Source organism: Erpetoichthys calabaricus, chromosome 6 (genome assembly GCF_900747795.2).
Source record: "Erpetoichthys calabaricus chromosome 6, fErpCal1.3, whole genome shotgun sequence".
Classification (NCBI taxonomy): domain Eukaryota; kingdom Metazoa; phylum Chordata; class Cladistia; order Polypteriformes; family Polypteridae; genus Erpetoichthys; species Erpetoichthys calabaricus.
The window spans coordinates 89,068,622-89,084,171 of record NC_041399.2 but is presented as its reverse complement, the minus strand read 5'-3'; the positions used below and the strand labels follow the sequence as shown (position 1 = coordinate 89,084,171).

General features: G+C 34.9%; 1 protein-coding gene across 3 annotated transcripts in view; it reads left to right on the top strand.

The window, feature by feature from the left end:
• The window catches only part of LOC114653468 (cadherin-18), a 1,070,530-nt gene that overhangs the window by 590,932 nt on the left and 464,048 nt on the right, over positions 1-15,550 (top strand). For all 3 annotated transcript variants that reach the window (XM_051928932.1, XM_051928933.1, XM_028803814.2), the window contains one exon: positions 13,463-13,757. In XM_051928932.1, the coding sequence (XP_051784892.1) occupies positions 13,463-13,757 (295 nt within the window). The remainder of the gene's footprint in view (positions 1-13,462; positions 13,758-15,550) is intronic.

The window sequence follows — 15,550 nt, the reverse complement described above, 5'->3', positions numbered from 1 at the left end:
GACACCGCAGGGGTTGGCGAGCGAAGCGAGCAGGGGGCGAACCCCCTAGTAAAGTGTATAAAATCAAAATCAAAAATACAAAATGCTATCATTCAGTAACTACAGATACCACAAAATAGTATCTAAAACATGAAAGTAAATAAATAAACTACATATGTATAAGAAATTAAAAAGAGACATAAAAAGTGAAATCTGATTCTGACAATTGAATGCTGCTGACTTCAATCAGGGCAACAACAGAACGAACAACTTCTATTATTATGGACACAACAAGACGGATGTGCTCTATTCAAATGTTAATGTCTTTAAATGAAAACATATGGAACAACTGGGCAGACCTGACCTAATTTTATTGTCATCTAGGAGCCTGATATTGACCAAAACAACTCTCATTTTATCTAAGACAGAAGTTCTTGTGTGTGCTGGGGAGGTGGGATGGGTCTTGATTTTATATTATTTATATTTATCTTGAGCTTCTGTAACTAAGCATATCACTACAATTTGAACTGTGTGTAGAATTGTGCATGACAACATTTTATTTGATTTGATCCTGTGATTAAAAACTCAGGCAGACACGTGATAACAACACACAGAGAGCAATGTGAAACTGGACTGACACCAAGGACACTGATCTGTGAGCCAGCAATGTTGATCTCTGTGCCACCATGTCATTCTTTTAGCCTTTTCAAAAGACAGCTGATCAGGAGCTTCATCAGTTTTTATTTTTTATTTTAGTTTTTTTCGTATACCTGTACTTTACACTCAGCTATCCAAGAAAAAACACTTCCCCATAGTCACTGTAGGAAAGTGAAAGAAAATGACAAGCTGATCAATGGGTACAAAGCAGGAACCAACACTAGACATATTGCCAGTGAATTACAGGGTATACCCACTCACTTTGTGCCAATTTTCGATATTCTACTCAGCCTAACTGCATGCCTTTTGACTGTCGGAGAAATCATGAGGAAAAGTTAATTGCATAAAGTACACTATGACTATAATGGTAGCGTTTTTTTTTTTTTACTTTAGTGTTTTTGTGGATTCATTGTTCAGCATTATTCAATTTGTATTATTAACACACCAAACAAGACCAACAACTCCTCAAATAAAACTAATGAGTTTGGCATTGAAATGCTCATCTTAAATGCTACAATAGAAATACATAGTGCTTTTTGTTAGCACATGTGCTGCATTCACTATGAGCTAAAAGGGGGCTGCACTTTCTTTTGACAAATAAACAGTGATGGGCTCATACTGGGTACAGTTCAGGATTTGCCATGACTGACTCTGAGTCCTGGCAGCTTTCTAGACTTATGACTGAGGGTCATTACCCTCAGCATTAAAATGCAAGATGTTTTTACAAAGTAATCAGTGTGCCTCATATAGTTGCCAGCTGCCTGTCAAGCTGATATAAAAAGTTGAAATAGCACTTAGAGAGCAAAGTGGTGTGCTACGGACACGCTGGAATAAAACAGTTAAGTTTGTTAAGTCATAACCACTTACTGAGGATTTCAATATGTACTCTAGGTAGGATATTAAAATTAACATGAAATGGTTTGAAAGTGTCTGTATAAAAGATATATAATATATATAATATATTTTCATCTTGTAATCCGAGCACAGATTTGTTTTATTAGAAGCATATTATTAATTTGTTTATTGCATTATTCATTTTTAAAGATTTTTACCTTTTAATTCATCATGTCACCATTCTGTGTATTTGTTTTATTCAAAAGCGCCACTGTTTTGCACGTCTTGTTAATGATGCTGTGTTACTGCTAAGCTAGTGATACATAATACCCATGAGCAGTAATCAGGCATCCAAACATTAACAGACAGACCATACAAGAGACCATGCACTGATCTGGTCTTGATGCTTACTTCATTTAAACTAAGACTTAAAGTTTACTTTAGTCTGAATTGTTTTTTTTTTTTTTGTGATTTAATAACTTTCAGTATACAGACTTTTGCTAATGACCTTGACTCTCCTGTTGCTTTGCTCTTAAATTAAAGGACTTGGTTTTTATATCTGTCTCTCAAAAATCAAAAACAGCCTGATAGAATACACACTTTTAATCCTTTTCTAGCAGCTAAAAATATAAATTGTATGAACACTTTTTAAGTGTTTTTAAAGTTTAACTGGGGTGCAAATCAGTCACCTGCCCAGTAGTTTATAGCAACCTGTTAATTAGGTCAATAATTATTTTTTTGCTTGTTAACACTAGTCAAAATAAATAATGTTCATCAGTAAAAATAAAGTTTTAACTTTATGTTTAGTTTCTTAAATTAATAAAAAAACTATACTCCACTTTAAAAATATATTTGTCCAAGTACCTCCATAAAAATGATACAGGTTTGTCATTTTATTCTAAAGCATTTCATTTGGAAGTCACCTAGTACCTGTATATTATTTTAAATTAGAATTGTTCTTTTAACCTTTTATGTGCATGTTATAGATTTATAGCTAATTGTGTGGCACCATTCTGAGGTACTCCTCTATTCATAGATTTTTAAATGTTCACTGCATGATGTTAAGTTCTTTCTTTATAATTGAATATAAATAACTCATTTGCAAGCAGCACATCATTGCTTAAATTATTCCACATTATAGGAAACAAATATATTTAAATATATGTACATTGACAACAAACCTAATGGTTTTATGTAAGGGTTATTATCAGTGAAGTATAGAACATACAATAACATAAGTTTTTATCAATTTTTTTTTTTTTGGAGATCTATAGTATCATATAGAACTCTGGTATTTAAAGGGAAATAAGATACAGATACAGTCTATAAATGGTAATATTATTTATAATTTGCTAATTGACTGTAGAATCACAAGTTAGTGTTTGTTATGTACCAAGTTAATTGGTTATGCATAAAGAAAAACCTAATTATTTACTGTGGTGTATATTTATTTATGTTCACAGCATATTCAGGAGGCATACTGAACATATTGCAACTGCTTTCTTTTATTATTCTACCATCTAAGGTCTTTGAGCTATGCCCTTCAAACTTTTCAATTTATCTCAAGCCACACACTACTATTTCTATATGACTGGCTCCTCTTAAAGGAATACTCCACCCCATATTTTTTGTATGTTACTTACCCCATGTACTTTGTAGTGGTGACCGAAAAAAAAAAATGTTAATCTCATGTTTTCATACAGAATGGAAAGAAAGACATTTATGACATACGTAACAGAAGTCATACGTGACCAGTGATGTATGATGGCAAACAATGTGAAAAATATTAATGGAAAAAAAAAATCCCATGTTTCTCATGTTGCATATTCTACATATCTGTTATGCAGGTGCTTACCCAATAGATGCTAGTTTTTTTTTTTTGGTAAAATATTGAAAATAGTTACTTTCAGAGTTATCAGCTCACACATAATCAGAAAATCTAAAGACTCATGGGAAGGACATTACGACTTGAAGACCCACCTCTCCGATTCATTTATTGGTAAAGAGGTCTGTCTTCAATTTAAATAGTCATTCCCATGATTTTCTTGGCTGAGTTTTTTTCCAGAAAACTCATACATATTGTGTAATGCATACTACTAATGAATGTATTATGGTGGCCGGTTGGATGCGAAGGAGGGTAGACGGGTCCAGGGACAAGATTGAGAGAGATGAGATGTACAAGCTAAGGTAGGGGTGGTCAATGTCGGTCCTGGAGGGCTGCAGCGGCTGCAGGTTTTTGTTCCAACCCAGTTTCTTAATGAGAAGTCAATTATTGCTGATGAAGCACTTATTGCTTAAGTGACATTTTGATGCCTCATTTTAGTGGTCTTGTTTGTTAAGGTCCCCCCCCCCACTTAATTGCTTATTTCAATCTTAAACAGCTCCATTGTGTTTAATGGCTCCTTATTAGCAATAAGCAGTTCTCCATCCAGTTTGTTTCCATTTACATCTGTGTGTGTTCATCATACACTGTTCAAGTTAATAATACACTTAACAGAAAATGTGACAGACTGAAAATTATGTATTTTAGTCTTCAAATCATCTGGATCATATCCTTGGAAAGGAAAAAATCTATGATATAAGAACCTTACATTGCAGACTAACAAGCCATAAATTAAATAAGGTCTGAGATTGGCAAGGATTGGTTTCTAATTACCATATATACTCGCGGATAAGTTCTCCTGCAGATAAGTTGGGACTTGATTTTACTATATAATTTCTGGTATTCGTATAAGTCGAATTCGGAAAACTAATGCTATTGGTCCAAGAGATTATGATATGCTAACGCCACCTGAGAGAGTAACCACAGAGCACACTGCCTTTTTTTTTTCTATGTATTGTGCCTACGTAACCACACGGTAATACCCGAACTATTCTGAAGCGATGTTTGCACTAATTTGTGTTTTTTGTATCTCACACCCTCATACACCTTTATTGTAAGAACATCCCTTATCTACGATGGAGCGTTTGATCAGAAGAAAATATGAAGCTGGTTTTAAAGTAAACGTCATTGAAGTAGCGAAAGAAATTGGTAACTGCGCTGTTGCAACAAATTCGATGCGTCTGAGAAACTGATACAAGATTGGAGGAGGTAGGAAGGTATAAAAAAAAAAATTAAGTGTCGCATTTTTGAACGGGCATATAAGTTGGGGTCTAATTTTATGATCGATTTTTCGGGTTTCAAGGCCCAACTTATACGTGAGTATATACAATAAACAATTGGGTTGGAACGAAAACCTGTAGCCACTGCAGCTCTCCAGGACCGACATTGTCCACCCCTGCGCTAAGGGAATGCTCTTCAGGGGAAGATGAAGGAAGATGGTCAGAGTTAAATGTGAGCAGGCGCTTGGACAGAGTTCTTTTTTTCTTCTGAAAGAGTAAAGCACGAAGGAGGGCAAGATGTTTAGGGGCATAGTGGGCATTTCATGTTGCCTGAATAACAGGAAGATTTAGCTTGTGTTTGGAGTTATTGTTTTGGTCAGTGAAATAAAATGCCCCATTCGGGTTTTCTTAAGTTGGAATGTGTGTGTTGTTACTGCCGGCCTATGGGTACATGAAAATTCTGAACACTATATACCATTCAAAGCAACCAATTGTATACATTTGGAAGGCACACTGTTTGCGAAACATATTGCAGTAGTGACAATGTTTTCTCTGCCTTTTGTTATAAACTAAATAGTGGGCTATATTCTGTGTTTTCTAAATCTTAATTTGATAATGCACAACATCAACAAATCATCTTCTGGCATTTAATGTCATACTGTAAGGTGTTTAGTACCATCAAACAAATAAAACTAAACAATACACTCTAGGCAACTTTTGTCAGCATTTCAGTCTTCTACCCTTTGATGTCGACTTTTGTTGACAGCCACCTTGAAAGATTTAGATTGCAGTATTTTGAAGTAACGTACAATAAAATTTCCCCAACAATAAAAGCATTTACCACCTCAAAGCTTTGGGCCATTGAAATTGAGACCACTTTTATTTCAGTATTCCTACTAGTATTGAAATTAAAGCATTTAATTCAGTCTAATTATCTGTTGCTTTAATTGAAAAGCACAGTTCTACAGATAAACGTTAAATACATTCTTGTAAAGTTGTTATTTTTATATTTGTGTTTCCCCCATACATTACTTTAGTTTTAACCGAGTTATTTTAATCCATATTATTAAATGTCTGGTTTAATAAGATGGATTGCTTTTTGCACTGAAATGCACACTACCATTCTTCAGATTGCAAAAAACAAAGCAAAAACTAATTTCTTTACCAGAAGGGAAAAATAAGTAAAGAACTATGTGCATAAAATTACAGCAATGAAAGCATTCATCAGAGTATTGGCTCTTTGATATGAAGAAAAATCCTCATATCATCGCACTGCATACCAAAAAAAAGATTTTTCTGAGGTTTGCAAAATCTTAAGCTAAGCATTTACACTGGCAGTGATATACTTCAGGAAACTATTCCCTGTTTTGAATGATAATTATTGTTTTATTTCTCTTTTAGTAATACAGTATATATGTTGTTGATTTCCTTAAAAGGAAACAAAATGTTTACTGTTTTATTAAATGACCATTGCTTTTTGTCTGTTCATGGCTCTGATGACATTATGGTAATAATCTAATTTTTAGGTCCCACTATGGTACAAATTTTCTTATTTCAGTCATCCGATTAAAAAGTTTAAGAACCCCTGATCTATGCCATTGTGAGTTTTATTTCTCTTTGTATAAATCTGTTACATTATAAATAAGCACAAGTAAATTGTGTTATTCAAAACTTAATGGGTGAAAACAAAACCAAGGATTTATCTTTGTTAGGCAGCAATTGTTTCTGTTGTTCATAAAGAAATATTTTTAATTCAAAATGTTGGCAATTAGGGATAAACCTTTGAAACAAATAGTGTTTTAATTAGGATTTATAATTATATATTTTGAATACTTTAAATTGGTGCAGCATGGTGCTGCATTGTTAAGTGCTGCTGCCTTATTTATTTAAACTCCAGATCCTTGTGGAGTTTATATGTTCTCTCATTATCTGTGTGTGTTCTCCTCAAGGTACTACAATTTTCCTCAAACATTAATGTGCATGTTACATGAATTGGCAATTAGAAATTGGCCCATTGTGAGCAAGTGTGCGTGTGTTTAACTTTGGCCATGGAATGGACTAGCACCTTATGTGTAGCTGGGCCCCGCCTTCCACCCAGTGCTAACAGGATAGGTTTGAGCCCCAAACCTCAATAGGGTTAGACTGGTTATTTTAATCTACTAATGGTCCATTAGAAGGTGATAGATTGTGTTGAGAGGAAAGTCACTGGCTCTCAGACACCCTGTGTTTCTGAAGTGATATAGGTGTCATTTTTAATTTGAGTTACTATTGTACCTGTAATTTTAAACATGTTTTGGTGCTAGTACAGTAATGTACAAAATTGGCCATATTGTAAGAAACTGAAGATCACTTAGCATAAATGAAAACATCTAGCAAATAACAACAGAAATGCAGCTATGGGAAACCATCATGTGCACATGGGAAAAATATTTAATGGTAATTATCACCTCCAAAGTCTTTAACTGTAGGTAATAGACATGCATAGAACTGAACTATATGTTTGTCCACAGCTTAACAATACAAATTCTTTCAAAATTTGCTAGGCTTTTAAAAAAGCTAGTAGTAATTGCCTAAGTCAAGTATGTGTTGTACTTGGTTTTTTTTAATCTGCTATGCATCTGGTCCATTTGGGCACTGCTGTTGCTGAGGGTATTTGAATAAGCATTGAAAATCCTGGGTCTTCAGATATTTTCCTAACAGAAAATGTTGATTTAACCGCCATCTGTTAAATAAGAAAATGCTTAAATGGGAAGATTGGAATACATGTCTAAATCTACTATAAACTCCTTTACTGGCTATAGCCATAGCAAAGTTATATAGCAGAGTTGTTCATTTTTTTAGCAATCCTTGGTGAAAAATTTAATAATTCATAGGTTCCATCATTACCTTCACTTAGACCTTACATTAGAGAAGCCATTTAAATTGAGAGGAAGAGACTAATAACATAATTCTGTCACTTTTCTCAGATGCTTAGGTTTATGAAGCCAAATTTACAGCTACTTTATTCTATTGTGTCTAGTAGATATATTATTTCTCTCTGATCATTCACTTGTAATATGTCACTGACAGACATCCGCTTCCTTATTGGTCACTCTTCCCATATTTATACGTTGTCTCCATTATACCCCATGGATCCCCATTTCCTGAATTGAGATCAGAATTAAACAGGTCAAATCTGGATTATCCTATGAGAGGAAATTCAGACTTGATTTACTATAAAAAACAGATTTAAATCTATTTTATTATTTATAACTTTTTTTTTATTTTGCATTTGTTTTAATTGTAGGAGCATTCAACCGTGATATTTATCCCCCAATAAACATGATTGAAATTTTTTGGAATAAAAAGGTTCCAGCTTTTTTTTTTATTTCTGATGTTACAGTTGTTATGGATGGATGACCTGGTCAGTTTTTATTCTTGCAAATTAAAGAGGGAACTTCACAAATTATGAGGGGTTAAGGACCAGCAAATACTGGTGATATCTTCATAGTGAATTTAAAAATAAAATTTACAAATACATATTACTTTTTTGCATATTACTTTTGTTATGATTGTAATGTAAATGTATTTACTTTCAATATTATTATTAATTTTTGCATATCTGTGATGTTATTGTGGTGCCTTTTAAGAGCAGATTTTCTCAGTGATAATAACGATTTAAAGTTGTTTTGGAATGGGTGCCAGTAAATTGTTGTAAGCAGGAAGGCTGCTTGCTTGTCACTTTATTCGATGCTACCTATGATGGGATTGCCATGTTGGTATTTAAGATGGAGATGTGCAGCATACAGTGTCCAAGCTTTTGGATTTCACAAACACCTCATGACAGTCAATAACACTGTTATATTTTGATATTGGATTATGGGTCATTTTGACTTCCTGGTTCAGACCTTGGTTCAGTTTTACCAACTATTCTTTTGTGTTCCTCTCTGGCTGTATCTCTCATGGTTCAAGAATATGTTGTTAATTTTGGATATGGCCATCATTCTGCTTCTTTGGCCACTATAAAATGTAAAGTGCAAAATCTAAAAGTAAGCAAAGAATTAAAAAAGGAATTTGAAACTAAGCCCCTTGAGTTCTAGATGAAGTTTGGAGTCTGCCAGGCATTTTAGACATAGTGCTAGAGCACTATAGTCCTTTTTGATCTTAATTTTCCCACTATGTGACTGACATGCTCGAAGAAGACACAATGAAAAGGATGGTGAATTAATTAGTAAAGAGAGGAGCTACTGTCCCAGTCCTGCCTACTAGTAATGGATATAATATTTCTCTGTTACTCTACGGCTTTAATTACATCATGATGTTGCCCAGTTTGTTCATTTTGAATTAAAATTAGAAATGTAATTAAAAATTTTCATTGTGTTTATGTTCAACAAAGGGAAGCTTAGTGCATCATCATCTACAGCTATAATTTTTACTTGTTAGTTAGTTCTGTCTAATGTAACTTAAAAAATTAAAGCAATAAGGAAGGAGCTTGTTCTTTCAGATGTACATGAGAACATCTACTACTACATATAATAAAACACTAAGGCCTGTGTGTGTTCTTCAGAGCAATCTAATTGGTCATTTTGGCTTTAGTGTGATCAAAAGAAGTAGTGTAAGTGTGAGACACATGAAGAGGAGTAAATGTGTAGGAGCCATGCTCAAAGACGGGAAGTAGAAAAGCGGACGGGAGATGAACATGGCACCTTGAAATAACAGTCTGAGAAGCAGGCTTTATGGGAATGTGATCGAGAGAGAAAGAACTATGCAAGAGAGGTTCAGACACACAAGGATACTGAGAAATGATGCTGCAGGTACATGAGATTGAAAATATTTTTAAATGTATTCTATTACATATGTGTTCGACTGGTAACACGGCTCATTAGTTTATAAATAACAAAATGTCGTTGGTCTATCTAAATCATCTGGTTGACTAGGAATTAATTTATTAAAGTATCTGATTAAATCTTTTTATTTAAGGTGACCAGATGATTGAATGGTGTATTGCAGTCTCCCATAAATATTGGTTCAAAGAAAATCCTTCATATTTTCTGCCTTAAATGTTTTTTTTATTTTCATTTAGTGTTGTTCTCTATCAGCAATAAGAATTGATCTTAGAGAATACTGACAGATTTACTTTGATCAAAACATCTACAGTTTTGAACATCATCCCGAGGTACCTGCAAAATACTATCTTCTCTAAAGAAATTACAATTAAGGTACAGAGAATACAAAAGGTCTTTCAGTTAAGGGCATTTTGTGGGCTTGTTTTATATTCTCTGAAAATAGCATAACAAATTTACAATATCCTGTAGTTATAATTATTGTAACTTGTCAACCACAGGTTCACACCATACTTGAAATGAGTTTTCACCAATGTATTCTTTTATACATTTTTCATTTATGTTCAAAATGGATTCAAATCTTGGTCTAGTCACTGTAGCAGTTGTGCCTGCACATCCTACTCATATGTGTATCTTTTATTTTGAGTTACCTGCAATATGTTTAATGTTACCTGCAGGTAACATAGACTGATGACTCTGAACCTACCCAATGTAAATAAGTGAGGAAATTAAATTACTGTTTTCTCTTATTGATAAACTGGGGAGAGGTTGTGGAATTTTTTGGTTCATACCATTATTCTAAATATTAATAATAAATAAAACTCTGTCAAGCTGAATTGTTGTATTGTCCTGAAAAACACATTTAAAAAGTTGGAATAGGAGATGAGGGGAAAGGCAAAAAAGTGGTCAGTGATTTCAAGTAACAAATCAAAAACTGGAGGCAAAAGTACTAATAAAAAAACAAGATAGCAATAGGTCAAAAAGTAAAAAAAATGAAAAGAAGTTATGAGAAAGTTATGAGTTTTACTTTAATACTAAAATAAAGGAAATGTTAGGTTGCTCAAACAATATAACAGTTACATGACCTGTGATTTTTATTAAAATGGTGATGACCTAGCATAAGAAGCATAAAATGCTGACACTCCTTAAAAATTTGCAATGGTATTGCAACAAAATATAAATTAAAATACATACAATAAATAACACAAAAAGACAAAGGAAATGAAGGCATTAATATCCATTCATCTATTTCCTGAACCTATTTAATCTAATTTAAATTGAGGGAGCTTTTTCTGGCACTAAAAAACGCCAAGGGAGAAACTATCCCTTAATATGAGACCAGTTCAATTTACACACACACACACACCAAATCATTTGCAACCAACCCACCCATCTAACTTGCATCTCTTTAAATTGTGGGAGAGAACTGAAGTGGTAGCAAAACTCCAAGCAGGAAGCAAATGTCTAGCCCATCACAAGCGGTACTCTAAAATCAACCAAGATATGCACTGATCAGCCACAACATTAAAACCACTATGAAGTGAAAAACATTGTTTATCTCATTAAAATAACACCTGATAAGGGGTGGGATATATTAGGCAGCAAGTGAAAAATTCAGTTCTTGAAGGTGATGCGTTGAAAGCATGAACAATGGGAAAGTGTAAGTATCTGAGAGACTTTGACAAGGTCCAAATTGTGATGGCAAGATGACTGGGTCAGAGTGTAATAAGAGCATAAGTTTAATATGTCTCTGTGCAAGTAAATTTTATAAACCTGCCTTTTCCTACTCACATGCACAGTTGACACAGAGACAGATTTGGCACAGGGGCTCATAATATAGAACTGCTAGGCATGCATTATAATATAAGACAAGACAGATAGAGACAACTGGGAAATGGGCAGTCAGACTGAGGACTGCTGTATATTTTTTGTCTGTCAAAGTCAGTATGAAACTGTATCCTCTTTTGCCTTGTTTGGAATTGCATGATTCACCTAAGTGGAGGCCTGCACATGAAGAAAGAGTATAAAGCCTTGGAACATTGTCTGGCACACCTTTGAAGCCAACGGACGGATGGGAGATAACGTCATCTGATCCTGAAAATCCTTCCACTGTAACTGCAAAAATGGCAGACTCTACACATCGGGCCCCCACTTATTAGAAAGTTATTTCTAATATGTGATTTCTTACCACGGTATAACTAAGTGAGGGGTATCACCTTTTTATATCATATCTACTGTATATAGTTTCGGGTTATGTAACACGCCGCAATTACAAAAGAACTCATTCTCAGGGAGCTAACCCCCCTGCTGGATAGACAGAGCATCTCCAAAAGGACCGGTCTTGTGGTGTCTTCCCAGCATGCAGTGGTTAGTACCTACCAAAAGTGGTCCATAGAAGGACAACCGGTCATGGGTGTCCAAGGCTCATTGATGCATGCGTTGAGCAAAGACTAGTCCATGTGGTTCAATTCCACAGAAGAGCTAGTGTAGCATAAATTACTGAAAAACATAAATGCTGCCCATAAGGGGAAGATGTCAGAACACATGGTGCATCACAGCTTGCAGGATATGGGGCTGCATAGCCATAGACCAGCTAGAGTGCCCGTGCCCTGTCCAACACAGAAAGTAGCTATAATAGGTACGTCAGCATTAGAACTGAACCATGGAGCAATGAAAGAAGGTGACCTGGTCTGATGAATCATGTTTTCTTTTGGATGGATTTTAATAGATAATCGCTACACTTGCAGCTTAGAGGGGGGCATGGTAGTGTAGCCGGAGTGGTTCCCGGGGGCTTCGTGATGCGGGCGGTCGTCGCTTAAGTGCACAGGTGAGGAGTCGTCCGCATCTGTAATTGTTGCCGGGAGCTGCTAATCACCACACCTGATGCATGTCCCCGTAATATATAATAGAAGTGCAAGGTGGATGGAAAGGGGAAAAAAAGAGAGAGAGAGAACGGGAATGGAGGTTAATGGGGAAGACCTGCATGAAACACTTGAGAAGATAGAAGGGATGACAAAGGACAGCACAGTTAGTTCTGAAAATGAAATCCTTAAAGTGTGGAATTTTCTGCCAAATAATTTTAAGTCAATGAAAGCACTTGGGGTTGCTTTCCTTACTTTGTTTGGATCATCTTATGCTTGTGAGCAGCTGTTTTCAGCTTTGAATTACTGTATATCAAATATGACACCAGAAACAGACTAACAGATGACCTGAGTGCTGCATGTGTTGCTCTCAAACTTACAAAGTAAGTTAAACAAATTATCAGCATGCATACAACAAAAATCACATTAATTGTTCAAAAGCATGCCAAATGCAAACTTTTATCTTTCAATAAAAACTTGTTTGTATCATTGAAAGCTCTGTTATTGTGTTTTTCTTTTAAGACAAAAGATGTTAATGTATGAGTTGTTTATTCTAAACTAAAACCTCAGTGTTCAGGTTAAATTGCCGTGTTGGCACTTTGCAATAAATAAGTGGGTTTTGGGTTGCAGTTTGTACACTCGGCCTCTAAAAGGTTTGCCATCACTGCTCTAAGGTCCTTGAACTCTTCTACATAATGGTACACCCCCAATTATGACCAGGACTGGAAACACAGAACAACCACTACTAAATCCTTGATTTTTTTTTAGAATCCTTGATTTCCATTCATTTTAAATGAGTGAATTCATGGAGTAAATTAAGGGGTTGGAGAAAGTTTTGTTTTACTCTTTATGTAAAATTATACAGTATAATAATTAAAATGTATACAGTGTACTGTACTGAAGTTGTTTTTGGTTTCTACCATGGCTCTTCGTTATACTGTATTTCCATATTGTCATTCTGTTAGGTTATGTTATTATTGAGAAATCATAAATTTCAGTTTTGTGTTTTCTGTATTTATCACAATCATTTGCTCATTCTGCAATTTATTTTTCAGAGTAATTCTATAACTGCATTATAAGTGCAATTGTAAGAGAATTTTTTAGCTTGCCTTTTTACCTCTACATTATTTCAACTATTTTATGTAATGCAAGTTTTTCACAAGGACATGAATGACACTAAATATTCTTTATCTTCTTCCATTTCAGCTTCATTCTAATTCTGATAAAGGGGATGGATCTGTCAGGTACATTCTTACTGGTGAAGGCGCTGGTACAATATTTCATATTGATGAGACTACGGGAGATATCCATGCTACCAAAAGTCTGGATCGAGAGCAGAAAACACACTACGTATTACATGCCCAAGCCATTGATCGACGGACGCAGAAGCCTTTGGAACCGGAATCAGAATTTATCATTAAAGTCCAAGATATCAATGACAATGCACCTAAATTTACAGATGGACCATTTGTTGCATCAGTACCAGAAATGTCTGAAGTTGGTAAGACACATTAAATTTACTCAATTGACTATCAATGCATACTTTTGGAAGGGTAGAGTACTGAAAAAGTTATTAGATAGTAAATATGGTGCTTCTGTTTTTATTGAAATATAATATATTCTGAAATGTGCTGTAATTTGCATGAATTGCTTCCAATTTAAGTAATAAATATGTACTATTATTTGGCGGTTTATTCTTTGTATATCATAACATGCTAGATAGAATGTTACTGAGATAAGAATAGCATAAATTTATGATGTGCAAAAGTATTGTTACTGTTGAAAACACAGTATGTACTTCAAATGGAGTAAAATTTGACAACTATATTATATTGCTAATAAGAAGCAACCAATCAAGTTTATTTCATATTTTAGTAACCTACATATAAATGAGATAATATGTAATAGTGAGTAGTTTTAGATCAAAATTACAAAACTCACTTTACAAGAAGGTATTCAGGAACAAATTACAGTCTTATGAAAAAGTTTGGGAACCTCTCTTAATTCTTTGGATTTTTGTTTATCATTGGCTGAGCTTTCAAAGTAGCAACTTCCTTTTAATATATGACATGCCTTATGGAAACAGTAATATTTCAGCAGTGACATTAAGTTTATTGGATTAACAGAAAATATGCAATATGCATCATAACAAAATTAGACAGGTGCATACATTTGGGCACCCCAACAGAGATATTACATCAATACATAGTTGAACCTCCTTTTGCAAATATAACAGCCTCTAAACACCTCTTATAGCCTTTGATGAGTGTCTGGATTCTGGATGGAGGTTTTCTGACCATTCTTTCATACAAAATCTCTCCAGTTCAGTTAAATTTGATGGCTGCCGAGCATGGACAGCCTGCTTCAAATCATCCCATAGATTTCAGATGATATTCAAGTCAGGGGACTGTGATGGCCATTCCAAAACATTGTACTTCTCCCTCTGCATGAAAGCCTTTGTAGATTTCGAATTGTGTTTTGGGTCATTGTCTTGATGGAATATCCAACCCCTGCGTAACTTCAACTGATGCTTGAACATTATCCTGAAGAATTTGTTTATATTGGGTTGAATTTATCCAACTCTCGACTTTAACAAGGGCCCCAGTCCCTGAACTAGCCACACAACCTCGACCAAATTTGACAGTAGGTAGCAGGTGTTTTTCTTGGAATGCGGTGTTCTTCTTCCACCATGCAAAGCGCTTTTTGTTATGACCAAATAACTAAATTTTTATCTCATCAATCCAAAGCACTTTGTTCCAAAATGAATCTGGGCTTGTCTAAATGAGCATTTGCATACAATAAGCGACTCTGTGGCTTGAGTGCATTGAGTGAGTGAGTGAGTGGTGTGAGTGAGGCTTCTTTCTCATCACCCTGCCATACAGATGTTCTTTGTGCAAATTGCACTGAATTGTAGAACGATGTACAGATACACCATCTGCAGCAAGATGTTCTTGCAGGTCTTTGGAAGTGATCTGTGGGTTGTCGGCAACCATTCTCACAATCCTGTGCTTATGCCGCTCCAGTATTTTTCTTGGCCTGCTATACCTGGGTTTAACAGCAACTGTGCCTGTGGCCTTCCATTTCCTGATTACATTCCTTACTATTGAAACTGAGAGTTTAAACCTCGGAGATAGCTTTTTGTAGCCTTCCCCTAAACCATGATACTGAACAATCTTTGTTTTTAGATCTTTTGAGTGTTGCTTTGAGGATCCCATGCTGTCACTCTTCAGAGGAGAGTCAAAGGGAAGCACAACTTGCAACTGACCACTTTAAATACCTTTTCTCATGATTAGA